Source organism: Oryctolagus cuniculus, chromosome 17 (assembly GCF_051225735.1).
Source record: "Oryctolagus cuniculus isolate XC-2025 breed Fujian yellow rabbit chromosome 17, ASM5122573v1, whole genome shotgun sequence".
Lineage (NCBI taxonomy): Eukaryota > Metazoa > Chordata > Mammalia > Lagomorpha > Leporidae > Oryctolagus > Oryctolagus cuniculus.
Genome location: NC_142883.1, coordinates 15108458 through 15123652, shown reverse-complemented (window position 1 = coordinate 15123652; position 15195 = coordinate 15108458). Strand labels below are relative to the sequence as shown.

Below are 15195 nucleotides of genomic sequence, written 5' to 3'. Positions count from 1 at the left end.
GCATTTCCACAGGGTAAGTGCTACTGCACACCACCCCATGTGTCCTGGAGCTTCAGAGAGATGTCTACCCCAGTCCCTTGCCCTTCTTTGCCTGTTGACTTTGAGTTCTTCATATATTCTGGACATTAATCCCTTACCAGATATGGGACTTGCAAATGTTTTCCTCCCGTGGTGGGCTTCTTTTTTACTCTCTGGATAGTGTCCTTTGATGCACAAAATTGGGATGAACTCTGATTTGTCTGTTTTTCCTTTTGTTGCCTGTGCTTTTGGTGTCAATTCCAAGAAATCATTGTTAAATCCAATGTCTTGAAAATTTTCCCATATGTTTTCTTCTAAGATTTTTATAGCTGTGGCTCTTTTGTTTGGATCTTTGATCCATGTTGGGTTATTTTTTTCTATGTGGCATAAAAATCTGGATTTTACATCTCTTTTGGGTCGCTCAGAGACAGTCCCTCACCCATACTGCTCCTTTCATGTGTCTGTGGTTTCGCAAAATCTTTCGGATTTAAGTTCTACTTCTGTTATTTGCTAGCTGTGCAAGCGTGAACAAGCCCCTCAAACTCTCTGTGCCTTGATTTCTTCATCTATAGAACGGGGATGTGGACCACAGTGCACTCCCTGTGAGTGTGTTGAGAGGATTCGGCCCTAACAGCCCCAGAGACCCTGACACCTGGAAAGTGCTCGGTGGGGCTGGCTCATTGTTCCTCCTGCACTGAGTTTTTCTCTTGGGTTCAGACGATTTGACCTACACATGACCCTCAGTGGGAACAGCTTTCGGCAGGGTCCCATGCATGTGGCTGCTTCCCGCAGGGCCCTCTCAGAGTGGAAGCCACCTCCTGGTTCCCATCTTAATGGGGATGTCTCGTCTCCCGCGCAGGAGATCAGCTGTCCCCACGCAGGCACCAGCGCTGCCACTGTGTGGGTGCACTCTCACCTCCCCCATCACCTCCAGCATCTGAAGAGTCCACATGAAGCTCTCCTGCCCAGCTCTGCACTTGGCATCATTAGCAGGGCTTTCTATGGAGCAAGACTGTGCACTGGAAGCAAGAGGATTTCCCTGCAAGCTCCAAGCATCAGCCTGGCCAGAGGATCACATTCTTTCCTCCTGTAGTTAGAATATATTTCGACCATAACATCATACATTGAGGGCTATTTGGTCAGTTTCTCTGGTCATGGCATCAGCCCATCTAGGAGCATAGGTGGACCTCAGGGAGGTCGCTGAGGGAGCATAGGGGAGAGGGAGTCTAGGGGTGGAAGAAATTGAGTCTGACGAAGGAACCCCAAGGCGGGACAGAAGAGGCCTGAGCTCATCCCCCAGCCTGCGTGTGTCAGAGGCTGGGGGTCACCAGGGCTGGTAGAGAGCTGCAGTCCTGCCGGCTCAAGCCAGGCTCGGGCTCCCACGGACAGGCACCCCACAGGGCCCTCTCCCTGTGTGCCTCCTGCTGGCTGTGACTCAGTACCAGGCTCTCCCTGCAGAACAAGGGCAGGCCCCGCCCAGCCCCGGAGAGGATCACGCTTCCCACAAGAGAGAAAAAACCCAATCTGGACTAACTGGACCGAAGAGTAAAGTCGGAGAACCTGGAGAGGCAAGTGGGCCTCCCACATCCAGAGACTCAGAGATGTCGCCGTCATGGGCCCATCCACGCACCCATCATCCCACCCACCTGCTCGGCTCTCCTGCAGGAGTCTCACCAGTCCCTGGCCAAGACCCAAGGGTTACGCCAACCCCAGAGAGGAGTGACTGAGTAGAACAAGTTCTGGCTTCAAAGCCAGGAGCCCATGGGGCGGCGCTGTGGCGTAGCGGGTAAAGCTGCCACCTGCAGTGCTGGCACCCAGTGTGGACACGGGTTCATGTCCTGGCTGGTCCACTTCTGATCCAGATCCCCACTCATGGCTGGGAAAAGCAGCAGCAGATGGCTCAAGTGTTTGGGCCCCTGCACCCATGTGGAAGACCCAGAAGCTCCTGGCTCCAGACCTCAGCCTGGCCCAGCACTGGCTGTTGCTGCCATCTGGGGAATGAACCAGTGGATGGAAGATCCCTCCCTGTCTCTCTGTAACTTTCAAATAAATTTCAAAAACAGAAAAACATGTCAAGAGCCCTGGTTTCTCCCCCTTGGCTCTGCCATTAGCTGGCCTGTGAACCAGGCCATTTGACTTGCCTCTTCTGGACCTCAGTCTCCTTACCTGTAAAATGGGGGCAGCTGAAGCAGAAGGCGGTTGAGGGCTTTCCAGTTCTAATACTCCCGGTGACCCTTTGGCCCCTGATGTCACAATATGGAGCTGGCTCTTGATTGGCCCATAGCCTGGCCCCAGCGCTGCTGTTCTCTTGGTCATGGGAACAGGATGGACTTGTCCTGCATCTTCCCTCCTCACGCTCCTCTGCTACTGTTACGGACAGCTCTCGTCACCGTTCAGCTCTGTGGCTGACCCAAGCTTAGGTGCGGCTGGGACCCGAAGGAGCACGGGACGAGCCGGGGGCAGCAGGCAGCGGGGACAGGCCCCGCCCAGGACACACGACGCCTCTTTCTTCCCGCAGACGATTTCTACAATGAGACTGAGGCCCAGCTGTTCCTGCAGTTTTATGACCAAACAGCCCAGGTTGTGTTGAACCAGTTCATGGAAGCCGCTTGGGACTACGTCACCAACATCACCAGGGAAAATCAGGAGGAGATGGTGTGGTGCCACCTCCCCCTGCCGGGGGTGGGGGTGGGGGTGGGGGGAAGCTCACCTTCTGCGCCCCGGTTGAGAGCTGAGGGAAGAGGGAAGCCCCAGGTGCGTGTCAGAAGCTGGCCAGGAGCCCCAGGCCGTGTGGGACCCTGAGCCGAGGCAGCTCCCTCATGTCTTCGCCCTTCTCCCGCTTCCTGGATTCCAGCACCCAGGCTTTCTCCCCCTGCCTCCTAGCAAATCTTCAAACCTGAGAATCGGGGAGCTGTGACACTGGCGTTCAGTGCGGGACCCTTCCGCCTCCCCAGCCCCCCATCACACACACTTACATACACACACACACACACACACAAGCCCCGCCCTTCTCAGCTGCGCAGGGAGGTGGAGCGGTCCCAGTTCCTGACCTACTTCGGCACCCGGGCCCGCCTGTTCAAGACCAGCCAATTCCAGGACCCGGCCGTGAAGCGCATGCTGAGTAAGCTGAAGGACATAGACAAGGCGGCCCTGCCCAAGGACAAGCTCTGGGAGGTGATGGACGGAGCCCTCTGGCCTCCAGGCACACGCTCCCCCCCCCAGGCGGGGGTGGGCCAGACCTGGAGGGGAAGCCTACGTGTCTGGGGCAGGAGGGAGGGGGAGGCTGCCCCAGAACCTTCCGTGGGGGAGGAGGAGGGCAGGGTGGGAGAGATGCTTCGGCCAGGCCCAGTTCTCCTGGCTGGCGAGGCTCGAGCTGGGGGCCGGCCGAGGGCCCGGGCCTGCCCTGGGTGACACCTGCTCTCTCAGTACAACAAGCTTCTGGCCTACATGGAGACGACGTACAGTATGGGCCAAGTGTGCCTGAATGAGGGGCCCTGCCTGCCCCTGGAGCCCGGTGAGAGCCCCAGGCCAGTCCCTCCAGTGGGGGAAGGGCACCCAGGGTGGGCCAGGGCAGAGGCGGGGCTGGGGTGGGGGCAGGGGGGAGGGGATCCACACGGCTCCTTTGCTGGGCACAGACCTCGAAGACATCATGGCCAACTCGAGGGATGAGAAGGAGCTGCTGTGGGCCTGGCAGGGCTGGCGGGACGCTGTGGGGCGCCAGCTGCGCCCCAACTTCCCACACTACGTGCAGCTCAGCAACAAGGCGGCTCAGCTCAATGGTGAATGGTGTGCAGAGTGCCCTGGGGGCAGCAGGAACCCCGACACCGGGCAGGGGAACCCCGACGCTGACCCAGCTCCTACCGGGTGCCGGCAGCTGAGGGGGGTGCACAGGCCGGGTTAGGGGAGACACACACAACCCAGTAAGAGCCGCATGGGCTGCCGACCAGGAGGAAGGCACTGCCAAGAGGGGCGCAGGGAGAGACCGGCTTCCCATGAGTATCAGGGAGGCCCTTGCGACATGGGTGAGAGCCAGACAGGCAAAAAGCCGTTCCCCCTAACTGGCAGAAGCACCGACCCCAAGGATCCCCTGTTTTGGAGGACCTGAAAGAAGCCAGGGGCTCCTCGGGGCTGGGGATGAGGTGGGGGCCCTGGGGGAGGGTGGGGGAGGGAGGTCAGGGCCTTGCAGCATGGTGAGAAGCTAAGTGCTTTTCCAGCTCTGATCGAACAGCGGCCTGGGGAGGTAGGACTCCTTTTCACAGACGAGGCCAGGGCTGCAGGGTGGGATGGCGAGCGCCCAGCGAGTCCTCACCCCATCCTAGGTTACAAGGACATGGGGGCTATGTGGCGCGCCAAGTATGAGTCTGACACCCTGGAGCAAGACCTGGAGCGGCTCTTCCAGGAGCTGCAGCCGCTCTACCTGAACCTGCACGCCTACGTGCGCCGCGCCCTGCACCGCCACTACGGGCCCGAGGTCATCGACGTGAGGGGGGCCATCCCCGCCCACCTGCTGGGTAAAGGCCCGGCTAACGGCAGGGCTGGACCTCGATGAGGGCGGAGACTGCCTCTCGCAGCCTCTGAGCCCCGCCCCTGCCCTTCCAGGGAACATGTGGGCCCAGTCCTGGGTCAACATCCTAGACCTGGTCCTGCCCTTCCCAGAGAAGCCCCCTGAGGACATCACAAGGATCATGAAAGGCCAGGTCGGTGCTGGGCCTCCCCCACCCCTCCCCACCCCCGGGCAGCCTGGGCAAGCAGGGCAGTGCCCCCAACACCCCTCTTCCCCACAGCACTGGAGGCCACAGAAGATGTTTGAGGAGGCTGAGACATTCTTCACCTCCTTGGGGCTGCTGTCCACCCCCGCCGACTTTTGGAAGAAGTCCATGATAGAGAAGCCGAGTGACGGGCGGGAGGTGGAGTGCCACGCCTCAGCCTGGGACTTCTACAACAGCAGGGACTTCAGGTGCCCACCACCCGCACAGCCTGCACTGACACCGCACTCCCACCTGCCTGTCTCGGGAGCTGTGGGCAAGGGGTATGGGGGGGGCGGTATACGTGGAACACAGAAGAGAGGTGGGTGGATGTGCAAAGGGCCTGGGGCCTGCAGTGGGAGAGGATGGCACTCAAAGCCCTTCCGCTCTCCAGCTCAAGCCAACCCAATCCCTTAACAGCGTCCGAATGAAGCAGCCTCTCACTCTCCCCAGGGCATCCCCGGCTCCTTAACCCCTGCCCTTCAACCCTAGGATAAAGAAGTGCACCGAGGTGACCATAGAAGACCTGCTCTCCATCTTCCACCAGATGGGCCATATCCAGTACTTCCTGCAGTACAGGAACCTGTCCATACCCTTCCGCGCAGGGGCCAACCCAGCCTTTGAAGAGGCCGTGGGGTCGGTGATCACCCTCTCCGCCTCCTCGCACAAGCACCTGCTCAACAGAGGCCTGCTCAGTCTCCAGCACCAGGACGCAGGTGATGGGGGCCCAGAGGCCGGGGAGGGGGCGGGGAGGACGCAGGTGATGGGGGCCCAGAGGCCGGGGAGGGGGCGGGGAGGACTCAGGTGATGGGGGCCCAGAGGCCGGGGGGGGGAGTCGTGGAGGACGCAGGTGATGGGGGCCCAGAGGCTGGGCTAGGGACATGGAGGATGCAGGTGATGGGGGCCCAGAGGCCGGGGAGGGGGCGGGGAGGACGCAAGTGATGGGGGCCCAGAGGCCGGCGGGGGGAGTCATGGAGGACGCAGGTGATGGGGGGCCCAGAGGCTGGGCTGGGGACATGGAGGATGCAGGTGATGGGGGCCCAGAGGCCGGGGGAGGAGTCGTGGAGGACGCAGGTGATGGGGGGCCCAGAGGCCAGGGCAGAGGGCATGGAGGACTCAGGTGATGGGGGCCCAGAGGCCAGGGGTGGGGGTGGCATGGAGACCCCCCTGCCCCGGGCGAGGGTAGAGGAGCGGCACAGCCAGGAGCCATCTCCTGATGGCCCTTCCCCGCTCCCAGACGAGGAGGTGAACTTCCTGATGAGCATGGCCCTGGAGAAGGTCGCCTTCGTCCCCTTCAGCTACCTCGTGGACCTGTTTCGCTGGAGGGTCTTTGACAGCACCATCCGGAAAGATACCTACAATCAAGAGTGGTGGAACCTCAGGTGGGTCCGGGGCTCCTCCCACCTCGGGCTCCTCCCCCTCCTACACACCCCCACCGGCCTCTGCAGCTCCTGCAGGGGCCCTTCCGTCCTCCCTGACCCGGCCACCCCCACACACTGGACAGAGCCTGTGGCTGAGCAAGAGTGCTGGTGATCCCCCGGGGCCTTGGCAGACGGAGCCCTGGGAAAGCTGCCCTTGCCACTGCCGACCCCAGCAGCGTGACAAAGAACCCTCTCGCAGCCTGCGTCTCATCCCCAAGAGGGCCCTCTGTCCCCTTTGCCAGACAACATGTCCCAGCGAGGCCCAGGGACGGTGACTTCCCCGGCTCAGCTCGGGGAGGCAACGCCAGACCTTCTAGTTGCCGGGGTCTGTGGCCATCCTGGCCGTGGGAGCTGGGTCTTCCCATCTGTGACATGGGAACAGCAGTTATCCTACCCGCTTCTTCTTCTTTTTTTTTTTTTTTTTTTTTTTTTTTGACAGAGTGGACAGTGAGAGAGAGAGACAGACAGAAAGGTCTTCCTTTGCCGTTGGTTCACCCTCCAATGGCCGCCGCGGCCGGCGCGCTGCGGCCGGCGCACCGCGCTGATCCGATGGCAGGAGCCAGATGCTTATCCTGGTCTCCCATGGGGTGCAGGGCCCAAGCACCTGGGCCATCCTCCACTGCACTCCCTGGCCACAGCAGAGAGCTGGCCTGGAAGAGGGGCAACCGGGACAGAATCCGGCGCCCCAACCGGAACTAGAACCCGGTGTGCCGGCGCCGCTAGGCGGAGGATTAGCCTAGTGAGCCGCGGCGCCGGCCCCTACCCGCTTCTGATGCCATGTGTTTTCATTTATCTCATCAACAAAAATGCAGTAAGTGTCGTCGGCATGCCAGGTCTGATTTTGATAGATATGTAGGTTCCACAGAAAGGAAAGGGCCGGAGAACCCTCCAGGCGCCACCCACAAGGCCCTCATCTCTGCCCTCCCCAGGATGAAGTACCAGGGCCTGTGCCCGCCTGTTCCTCGGTCCGAGGACGACTTTGATCCAGGCGCCAAGTTCCACATTGCAGCCAGCGTTCCCTACCTACAGTAAGGGCCGGGCCCCGCGGCACAGCCAGCTCGGGGGCTTGGGGGGCTCCCCAGGGAGGCCCTAGATCCAAACGTCACCTTGTACCCCTCCACCTCCTCCCGAGGGCCACACCCTGGACTCCTTGGAGCCTTCGCATCAGATCCTGTGCAGAGGGCAGAGAGCGGGAGGCGAGGGTAGAGGTGACTTTGGATCAGAAGGCCAGGTGGGGAGAGTTGGCACAATGCTCAAGATACCACTTGGGACACCTGCGTCCCACGTCGAAGGGCGTGGGTCTGACTCCCAGCTCTGTTTCCGACTCCAGCTGCCTGCTAATACGCACCCTGGGAGGTAGCAGGTGATGGCACAAGGACTGGAGTCCCTGCCACCCGTGTGGGAGACCGGGATGCAGTTCTAGGCTCCTGGCTTTGGCCTGGCCCAGCCCCAGCTCTTGCAGACTTTTGGAGCGTGAATGGAAGATCTGTCTGTCTGTCTCTGCTTCTGTCTGCCTATCAAATAAACTTTAAAAATCAATGGATAAATAAATAATAAAGATGGCTGGTGGAGAGCCCTCCAGCGCTCTCGGACTAGTCCAAGGCAGCCTTGCTCAGGTGCTGACTGCTGAAGTAGCCATCACACATCACAGCTCCCCGACCCCGCTGGCTCTGGGCTTCCCAGCCCTGATCCCCACTCCCCAGCCTGCCCTCCTGTCCCTCTTCCCAGGTACTTTCTCAGCACTGTGCTTCAGTTCCAGTTCCACGAAGCGCTCTGCAAGGCCTCGGGCCACGTGGGCCCGCTGCACCGGTGTGACATCTATAACTCCAAGACAGCTGGGAAACTCCTGGGGTGAGTGCCTGCTCCCCCATCCTCAGCTTCCCCTAGCTCTCTGCGGGGAGCCGTGCCCCCAGCCCCTGCCCCTCACTAATCACCCTGGTACCGCAAACTGAGTTTCACTAGCTTGTGTTCTAGTGGAAATTCTTCCTGGGGTCAGACTGCAGTCTTTACTACTTGAATCGAGCCCGTTTCCTCTTGTGGAGCCCCCTGTGGTCAGAGGCGCTGTTTGCATCCGTGCGTGCACATACACACTTACACAGGACAGGAAGTGACGCTGACCCCGAGGAAAAGCCCTGGCCAGAGTCCTGCCTCAGCTTCCATCTTCCATCTGAATCCTCTCTTCTTCCCTTGTTCCCGCCCCTGGGGGCACTCAGCCGTCCCCACCTCTTCTCTCGTTCTTGGCCTGTTCCAGTTTGCTTTCACGCCAGCTCCTTGGCATGCTTCCCACGAGTCTGTGGTTCACTTTGACGCCCCAGTCTTTTTCCTCAGCGTCAGTATTCAGCCACGCCTGCCTCTGTGGCATTGGTTTTGGTCCTGAAGCACACTTGGATGGAGGTAGAAGACCCGAGTGGCAAGTGTGACGCTTTCACTGTGACAAACCAGGCGTTCGTGATGAGTGCTCTTCCAGTGTTTTCCACTAGTAGCTCATGGCTTTGCAAAGTGAATATTATCTACCTTGAACAGCTGATGACACTGAAGTAAGACAGGTAACATGATCGTGTGTCATTCATCTAGCAAGAAACAAAGTTGTGCTTTGATCCTGGGGCTGATTCCAAAACACAGCATGTGTCTCCCTGTGGCCTCCATCAGTCTAAAGATACAAGTCCTGGTATGATTAGACCCAAGATTACTGGTTCCAAGATGAGGGCTCCAGCCACTGACACTGAGTCCATCTATGGACTAGGTCTTTTCCTTCTTTGAATTTCAATAGGTCCCTTCCCCTAATGGGTCAAGGTCATCCTGAGTTTTACCCTTGTCTTTCAGTGGATTAACAATGCCACATGCTTTAGAAGGCTTTGCATATTTAATGAGCACATTTGGATTCCACCAGTTAGTCTGTAACCAGCAGCCCAGACAGGGTCACAGGACGGAAGCCTGCGTCTTGCATAACTCCTGTCTCCCTGGTCCATTGCTCTTCCCTCTTTCACACCTCAAAGGTTTACGCAGGTCGGCTGCCCTGCTCGGAGCTCTTCTGCATGTGCTGACCGTAAGGGCCTCTCTCTGTTCTCTGACCTTGGGTCTCAGGCCACCGGTCATTTGTGCGCTCAGCACCCATTTACTTGTACCAGTGCAGGCCAGATGTTCAGTGGCCAGCAGGGGGCAACGGACTATGGGATAAAAACATTCGGTAACATGAGAGAGGAGCTGGAGCTCTGGGATAGGGCTTCAGGAAGCGTGCAACAGTGGTGTCGGTGGTCATACGGAGGACCAAGGCTGGACCATGCAAGAAATAGCAGCCATCTGTTTTCTTTACATCAACTCACTTTGAACGGCTCCCTTGTCCCACCCGCTTGGAGGGCCTCTGGACTTCCTTCTTACACCTTCCTGTCCCACGCCAGCCAGAGCGCACAGGGTGCCCAGGGCCTGCTGGGACAGCTTTTCTCCTTCCTTCCTCCGGGCTCTCACCCACATCCTTCCTCAGTGGTCTCTGCCCAGGAGCCACTGACCTTTAGTTTCTCCACTTCATTCTTCCCTGGCTGTTCATGAAGCCATGTGTGTGGGTCTTTACAAGCTATGAAGCCCTCCTTTGTCGCTATGGGGCTTATGCCTCAGCACAGCGAGGGGCGGGTATTCACGGGGTCCATTTTATTGATGAGAAGCAGAGTTGTGTGCCTGAGGCTATCCCGTCCATGAGCAGCCCTGCGGGACCTTGAATCTTGGTTCTGGTAGTCTAGACCCCAGGAGGGTGACCTCCGGGCCCCACTTCTTTCATGATCCTATCAGGGAACAGGTTGAGAAGCATCAACATCTTCCCACCACTGCCTCCCCAGGGGGATTTGGGGCAGAGAAGTCTGGGTTCCTGGCTTCTGTGCCCCCGCACCCTCTGTGAGTACAAGGCGCCGAGCCTAATGCTCAGTCCCCGCCCCTCAGTCCTGGGTGTGCCTGGAGGCAGGGCTGATATTTGTGCAGCGCTGCTGGTGGTGTGCAGAGCGCCTCCCGTGCTGCTGGGCTCTGGAGTCCTCCCAAGCCCTCCCTGTGAAAGCAGCAAGGGCAGAAGAGCTGCCTCCACCTACCGACACTGAGCAGCCCGAGGGAAACAGGGCTGCAGACTGTGCCGCTGGAGGCCAGGAGAAGCACCATGACCACACAGCAGTATGGGTGTGGGCACTGCGAGGCTGACTCGGCAGCAAACATGTGTGGCCTGTCTGTTGCACTCCTGGCACTGTGCCTACTTGATTGTCTCAACAAGCCTAGGAGGTAGAAACTGTTAGCACTTCCATTTTTTGTTAAAGATTTTATTTATTTATTTGGCAGGTAGAATTACAAACAGTGATAGAGAGATAGAGAGAAAGGTCCTCCTTCTGTTGGTTGACTCCCCAGATGGCCGCAATGGCCGGAGCTGCGCTGATCCAAAGCCAGCAGCCAGGTGCTTCTTCCTGGCTTCCCATGCGGGTGCGGGGGCCTAAGCACTTGGGCCATCTTCTACTGCTTTCCCAGGCCACAGCAGGGAGATGGATTGGAAGTGGAGCAGCTGAGACTAGAACCAGCACCCATATGGGACGCCGGCACCACAGGCAGAGGATTAACCTAGTGCACCACAGCGCTGGCCCCAGCACCTCCATTTTTTAAAAAAGATTATTTATTTATTTATTTGAAAGGCAGAGTTGCAGAGAGAGAGATCTTCCATCTCTTGGTTCACTTCTTAAATGGTGACAATGGTTGGAGCTGGGCCAATCCAAAGCCTGAAGGCAGGAGCTTCTTCTGGGTCTCCTATGCAGATGCAGAGGTCCAAGCACTTGGACCATCTTCCACAGCTTTCCCAGGTGCATTCGCAGGGAGCTGGATAAGAAGTGGAGCAGTCAGGACTCAAACCCGATGCCCATAAGGGATGCTGGCATTGCAGATGGCGGTTCTACCTGCTCTGCAACCACACTGGCCCCTAGCATTTCCATTTTAAGGATGTGGAAACTGTGACTCTTAAAAAGTTAAGTTACTTGCCCAAGACCCCACAGCTAGTAAAGGACAGAGCTCAGATTCCAGCCCAGGTTAGTCTGATTTCAAAACTGGTGAGCTCTGGGAGAAGATTCTGGCTGGCAAAGCTCCAGCGCCAGGGCTGGGAGTGCCAAGGGGGTCCCAGCAGATACCCCCACACTGCCTCACAGCTGTCTCCACTCCCCCAGGGACATGTTAAAGCTGGGCTCGAGCAGGCCTTGGCCAGAGGTCCTACAGGAACTGACAGGGCAGTCCAACGTGTCCACAAAGGCCCTCATGACCTACTTCAAGCCCCTGCTGAACTGGCTGGTGACTGAGAACGTGCAGCACGGGGAAGTGCTGGGCTGGCCGGACTTCAGCTGCTCCTTTGAAGGTTGGATCATCTGACCCTGGTCCCAGCTCTGGCCCAGCCCCTACCCTGACCCAGCCTTAGGCCCTAGTCCATCTATGGCCTGGCTTGACCAGCACAGCACTGCTGCTGTGTGCCCACTGCTGCTGGCTATGCCATTCCTGGCACAGCCCATGCCCCAGCCCTGACTCGGTTGCTTCCTTGCAACACTGTCCAACCAGACTGCAGGCTGAGCAGAGGGTGGGTGTCTTGCCTCCCGACACATCCATGGGATGTGTACCTTCTCCATGCCATCTCCTCCCTCCCTTCCTCCTATTCCTCTCCCACCCTCCTTCAGGGGCAACACCCTCACCTGTGGCTCGGGAGGCAAGTAGGTGCCTGAGGCTGATGGAAAAAGCCAGTAGCAGTCGGTGCTTCCCTGAGGGCCAGAGGGGACCCCAGGGCTCCCTCCTCAGGTCCACCTGCTGAGGGGACTCTCATGCCTTCCAACAGAAAAAATCTCAAGCAGAGCGGTGTTCCTGGGTCTGGAGGTGGAGCCCGACAAGGTCACGTTCTGGCAGTGGGGCCTGCTGGCCCTGAGCTTGACCATGGTCCTTGTGGTCCTGGGGCTGGCCTGCAGGCTGTACTTCCTGGAGAAACAGTCATTGGCCCAGGACTCCTCCATACTCAGCACCCTGCCCTACACTTACTTCCTGGGTATGGCCGTGGAACCCCGCCAGGCTGCCAGAAGGCAGTGGATCCTGCTGGCCATCTGCCTCTTACTTGTGCTGTGCTCCATCGGCCTGACCATTCGGATCTTCACACAGCACCACAGGCAGCCTCCGTGGATGAGAACTAAATGGTGGAGCTGGGACTAGCCAGTGAGACTGGTGAGGCTGGGGCAGGAGGAAGCAGCTGAACCAAAGAGGATGGTGGGAGAGAAGGGGACAGCCTGCAGGCACAGGGCCTGACTGTGGCTGAGGGCAGCTGTGGCAGATCTGGGCACAGGAGACGTTGTGACTGTGTTTGCAAATTCAGGTGTGTGAGGCCACGGGTGCCCTGAGTTCCAGAGCAGAGCCCTTCGCCCTGCGGCTCAGGAAGCCTGGTTTTACTGACCTTGTGACTGTGTCCCTCCAAACCAGCCCCCATCCCCAGTCATGCCCAGAGCCTTGTTTTGTTCAGGAGCTGGGCTACCAGCTTGGCCAGGGCTGTAGTACCCAAAGAGTCTCCACTGTGGCTAGAAAAAGGCCCCTGCTTCAGTCCCCTTACAAAGCGCTCTCAAGTAGACGGTATTCTTTCGCAAATACCCGGAGCAGTTCCTTATGCTTTGGGTGACTGGCTGGCACAGCTCTCTGGCCTGCTGCAGGTTGGGCTGCACAATCCATCCCCCAAAAGCTCTTTGCTGCTCACCTGAGATGCCGGCAGCCTCACCAACTGTCCTGTGGCTCTCCCTGCCCCTGCTCAGGCCCTCCTGATTGGAGACAGTGGGCAGCTGGGCACCAAGCCAGGCCTGATTAATGATTGACTTCTTTAATATTTAAACAAAGCTCATCTCCAGCCACTCTGCTCTGGAGATGGCCTTGTTCAACACACACACCTGCTGCCTGGCCCGTTGCCTTGGGGAGCAAACACAGGGCAAACAGCACTTTTCCAGGCTCAGTGGGGGAGGGAGAGGGCAGAGAGGAGAGAGCTACAGGAGGGATATTCAGGGAATTAGAGCTCTAGGCTTAAGCCCAGGAAGAGAGGGGGAAACCTCTGCCTCTACCCCTGCCAGCCCTCTCTCTCCAGCCTGGGTCTGCCTGCCATGGGGATGCCACACCCAATATGTGGAGACCCACTGAGTCTGGACTGGTGCTCCAGGGTTTCTGGAAAGCTGGGAGAGAGTAGAGGAGACTTGAGGGGCAGTGGCATTACAGTCAATGATGACAAAGAGGCACTGGGAGTGCAGCTGAGCTGGTGGGAGAGCAGCCAAATGACGGAACAGCTCTCTCTAGATTAAGGATCTGAGCCTAGAATCCAGAGGTTTGGGGGTAGCGGTGCCAGGCTGAGACTTCCATGGGCCCTACATCTGCCCCAGAGTTCGAGAAATCTTCCTGAGTTCTGGCTGAGTCCACATACTTCCTGCTCCAAACCCAGGCTCAAGACCACCCTTGCTTGACAGCCCTGTCACTGCTCTTACTTCTCTGTGCTGTCACCTGTCCCCATCACAGCTGTGAACTGTGAGGACTGGATGCACATCAGCCGTGTGCCCCTGCATAACAGCTGTGGTCAGCACATGCCATGGCACACGATGTGGGCTTGGAAAACATCTGGATGAGTGAGTGAAGGAGTGAGTGTCACACTGCCCAAGCTCCTCCCAGAGCTCAGCACCCCTACCCACTGAGCCCGTGAGAAACAGTGCTACCTTTCCTCCACAGCCAATCTGCTCCCCATCAGGGGCAGCCAGGACACCTCTGCCCCCTCCCCCAGGAGGCCACACTTGAAGCCCTCTCACCCCCCAGCCACAGTGGCCAGCGAGGCCCCCCACCCCCGGCACTGAGTCTGTGTGGCAAAGGCACACCCAGCGCAGGACTCCAAGCCTCCCACCCGGATCTCGCAAAAGCCTCACCGAGCCCCCTTGTCTATCCTCTCTCCCCCTCACCGCCATTGTACAGTTTATTTTGCCAGAATATTTCCTTCATGTCTAACTGAATAAGAACTGGTTGTTGATCAATTAAATTGAGATATTCAAAATGGTACCTGAGAGTCTTTATCAATTGCACTTTCTCCCCACCCTTACCTCTCCTGCCCCACAGCTGAGCCCCTCTGTAGAAACAGCACCCTTGGTTTTGCCTAAGGAGACTGCTCCATTTGAATGCTTGCCCTTCAAGAGCTGGCCCAAAATTGTTCTCTGGACCCCTGTAAAGCTCCAAGCTCACCAAGATGCTCAGTGAACAGCAGGCCCTTTCTCTCCCTCCTCTCCAAGAAACTTCTTTTATATATATATATATATTTTAAAGATTCATTTTTTGAAAGAGTTACAGTGAGAGGGAGAGGGAGAGAGAGGGAGAGATAATGAGAGAAAAGAGAAAGAGATCTGACATCTGCTGGTTCACTCCCCAAATGGCTGCAATAACCTAGGGCTGGATCAGGCCAGAGCCAGGAGCCAGGACCCAGGAGCTTCTGCTGGGTCTCCCACATGGGTACAGGGACCCAAGCACTTGGGCCACCTTCCACTGCTTTCCCAGGCCATTAGAAGAGACCTGGATCAAAAGTCGAGCAGCCGGGTGCCTCTATGGGATGCCAGCACTGTATATGGCAGTTTAACCTGCTATGCCACAATGCAGGTCCCAAGAAGCCTCTTTCAAACCTCACCCCTACCCCCATCTGCTGCTTCTCATGCGTTCATATTCAATCAGTACTTTTATCAGAGGTCACTTGCTAATAGGTGGTTTTACATCTCTTCTCCTTTCAAGCTATGCCTCTGTGCTAAGAGCTCTCAGCCCTCTGAGAAAGGCACCTTATTGTATATTTTTTATCAACCTTCATGTGCTCCCTTACCCCAGCTTTCAAGGATCAGGCTTTGGCTGTACCAGGAGCTGAACCAAGAGCTCAGCCTGGGCCCTGGGGCTCAGCTGGAGGGCACTTGTCAAGGGCAGGCAAAAGGCCTAATGGTACCATGCCAAGATCAGGCCCAGTGGTTAAAGACTCC

At 57.9% G+C, this 15195-nt stretch overlaps 1 protein-coding gene across 1 annotated transcript; it reads left to right on the top strand.

The window, feature by feature from the left end:
- The first annotated feature begins 2332 nt into the window (after positions 1–2332).
- LOC103351595 (angiotensin-converting enzyme-like protein Ace3) lies at positions 2333–14159 on the top strand. Its single transcript, XM_089318017.1, has 14 exons — positions 2333–2438; positions 2537–2673; positions 3034–3192; positions 3445–3532; positions 3654–3797; positions 4338–4529; positions 4618–4715; positions 4803–4975; positions 5256–5479; positions 6001–6145; positions 7114–7212; positions 7913–8035; positions 11365–11549; positions 12018–14159. Exons 1-14 carry the CDS (start codon positions 2333–2335, stop codon positions 12380–12382), a joined length of 2238 nt encoding a protein of 745 aa, XP_089174143.1. The 3' UTR covers positions 12383–14159.
- Positions 14160–15195: the final 1036 nt, after the last annotated feature.

Bases quoted from the DNA above. Each gene is read 5' to 3' on its own strand.
- LOC103351595 (XM_089318017.1), top strand. From the start codon at position 2,333: ATGGGAACAGGATGGACTTGTCCTGCATCTTCCCTCCTCACGCTCCTC. The intron at 4,530-4,617 runs GTAAAGGCCCGG...CTGCCCTTCCAG, and splicing joins CATCCCCGCCCACCTGCTGG to GGAACATGTGGGCCCAGTCC. The intron at 4,716-4,802 runs GTCGGTGCTGGG...TCTTCCCCACAG, and splicing joins CAAGGATCATGAAAGGCCAG to CACTGGAGGCCACAGAAGAT.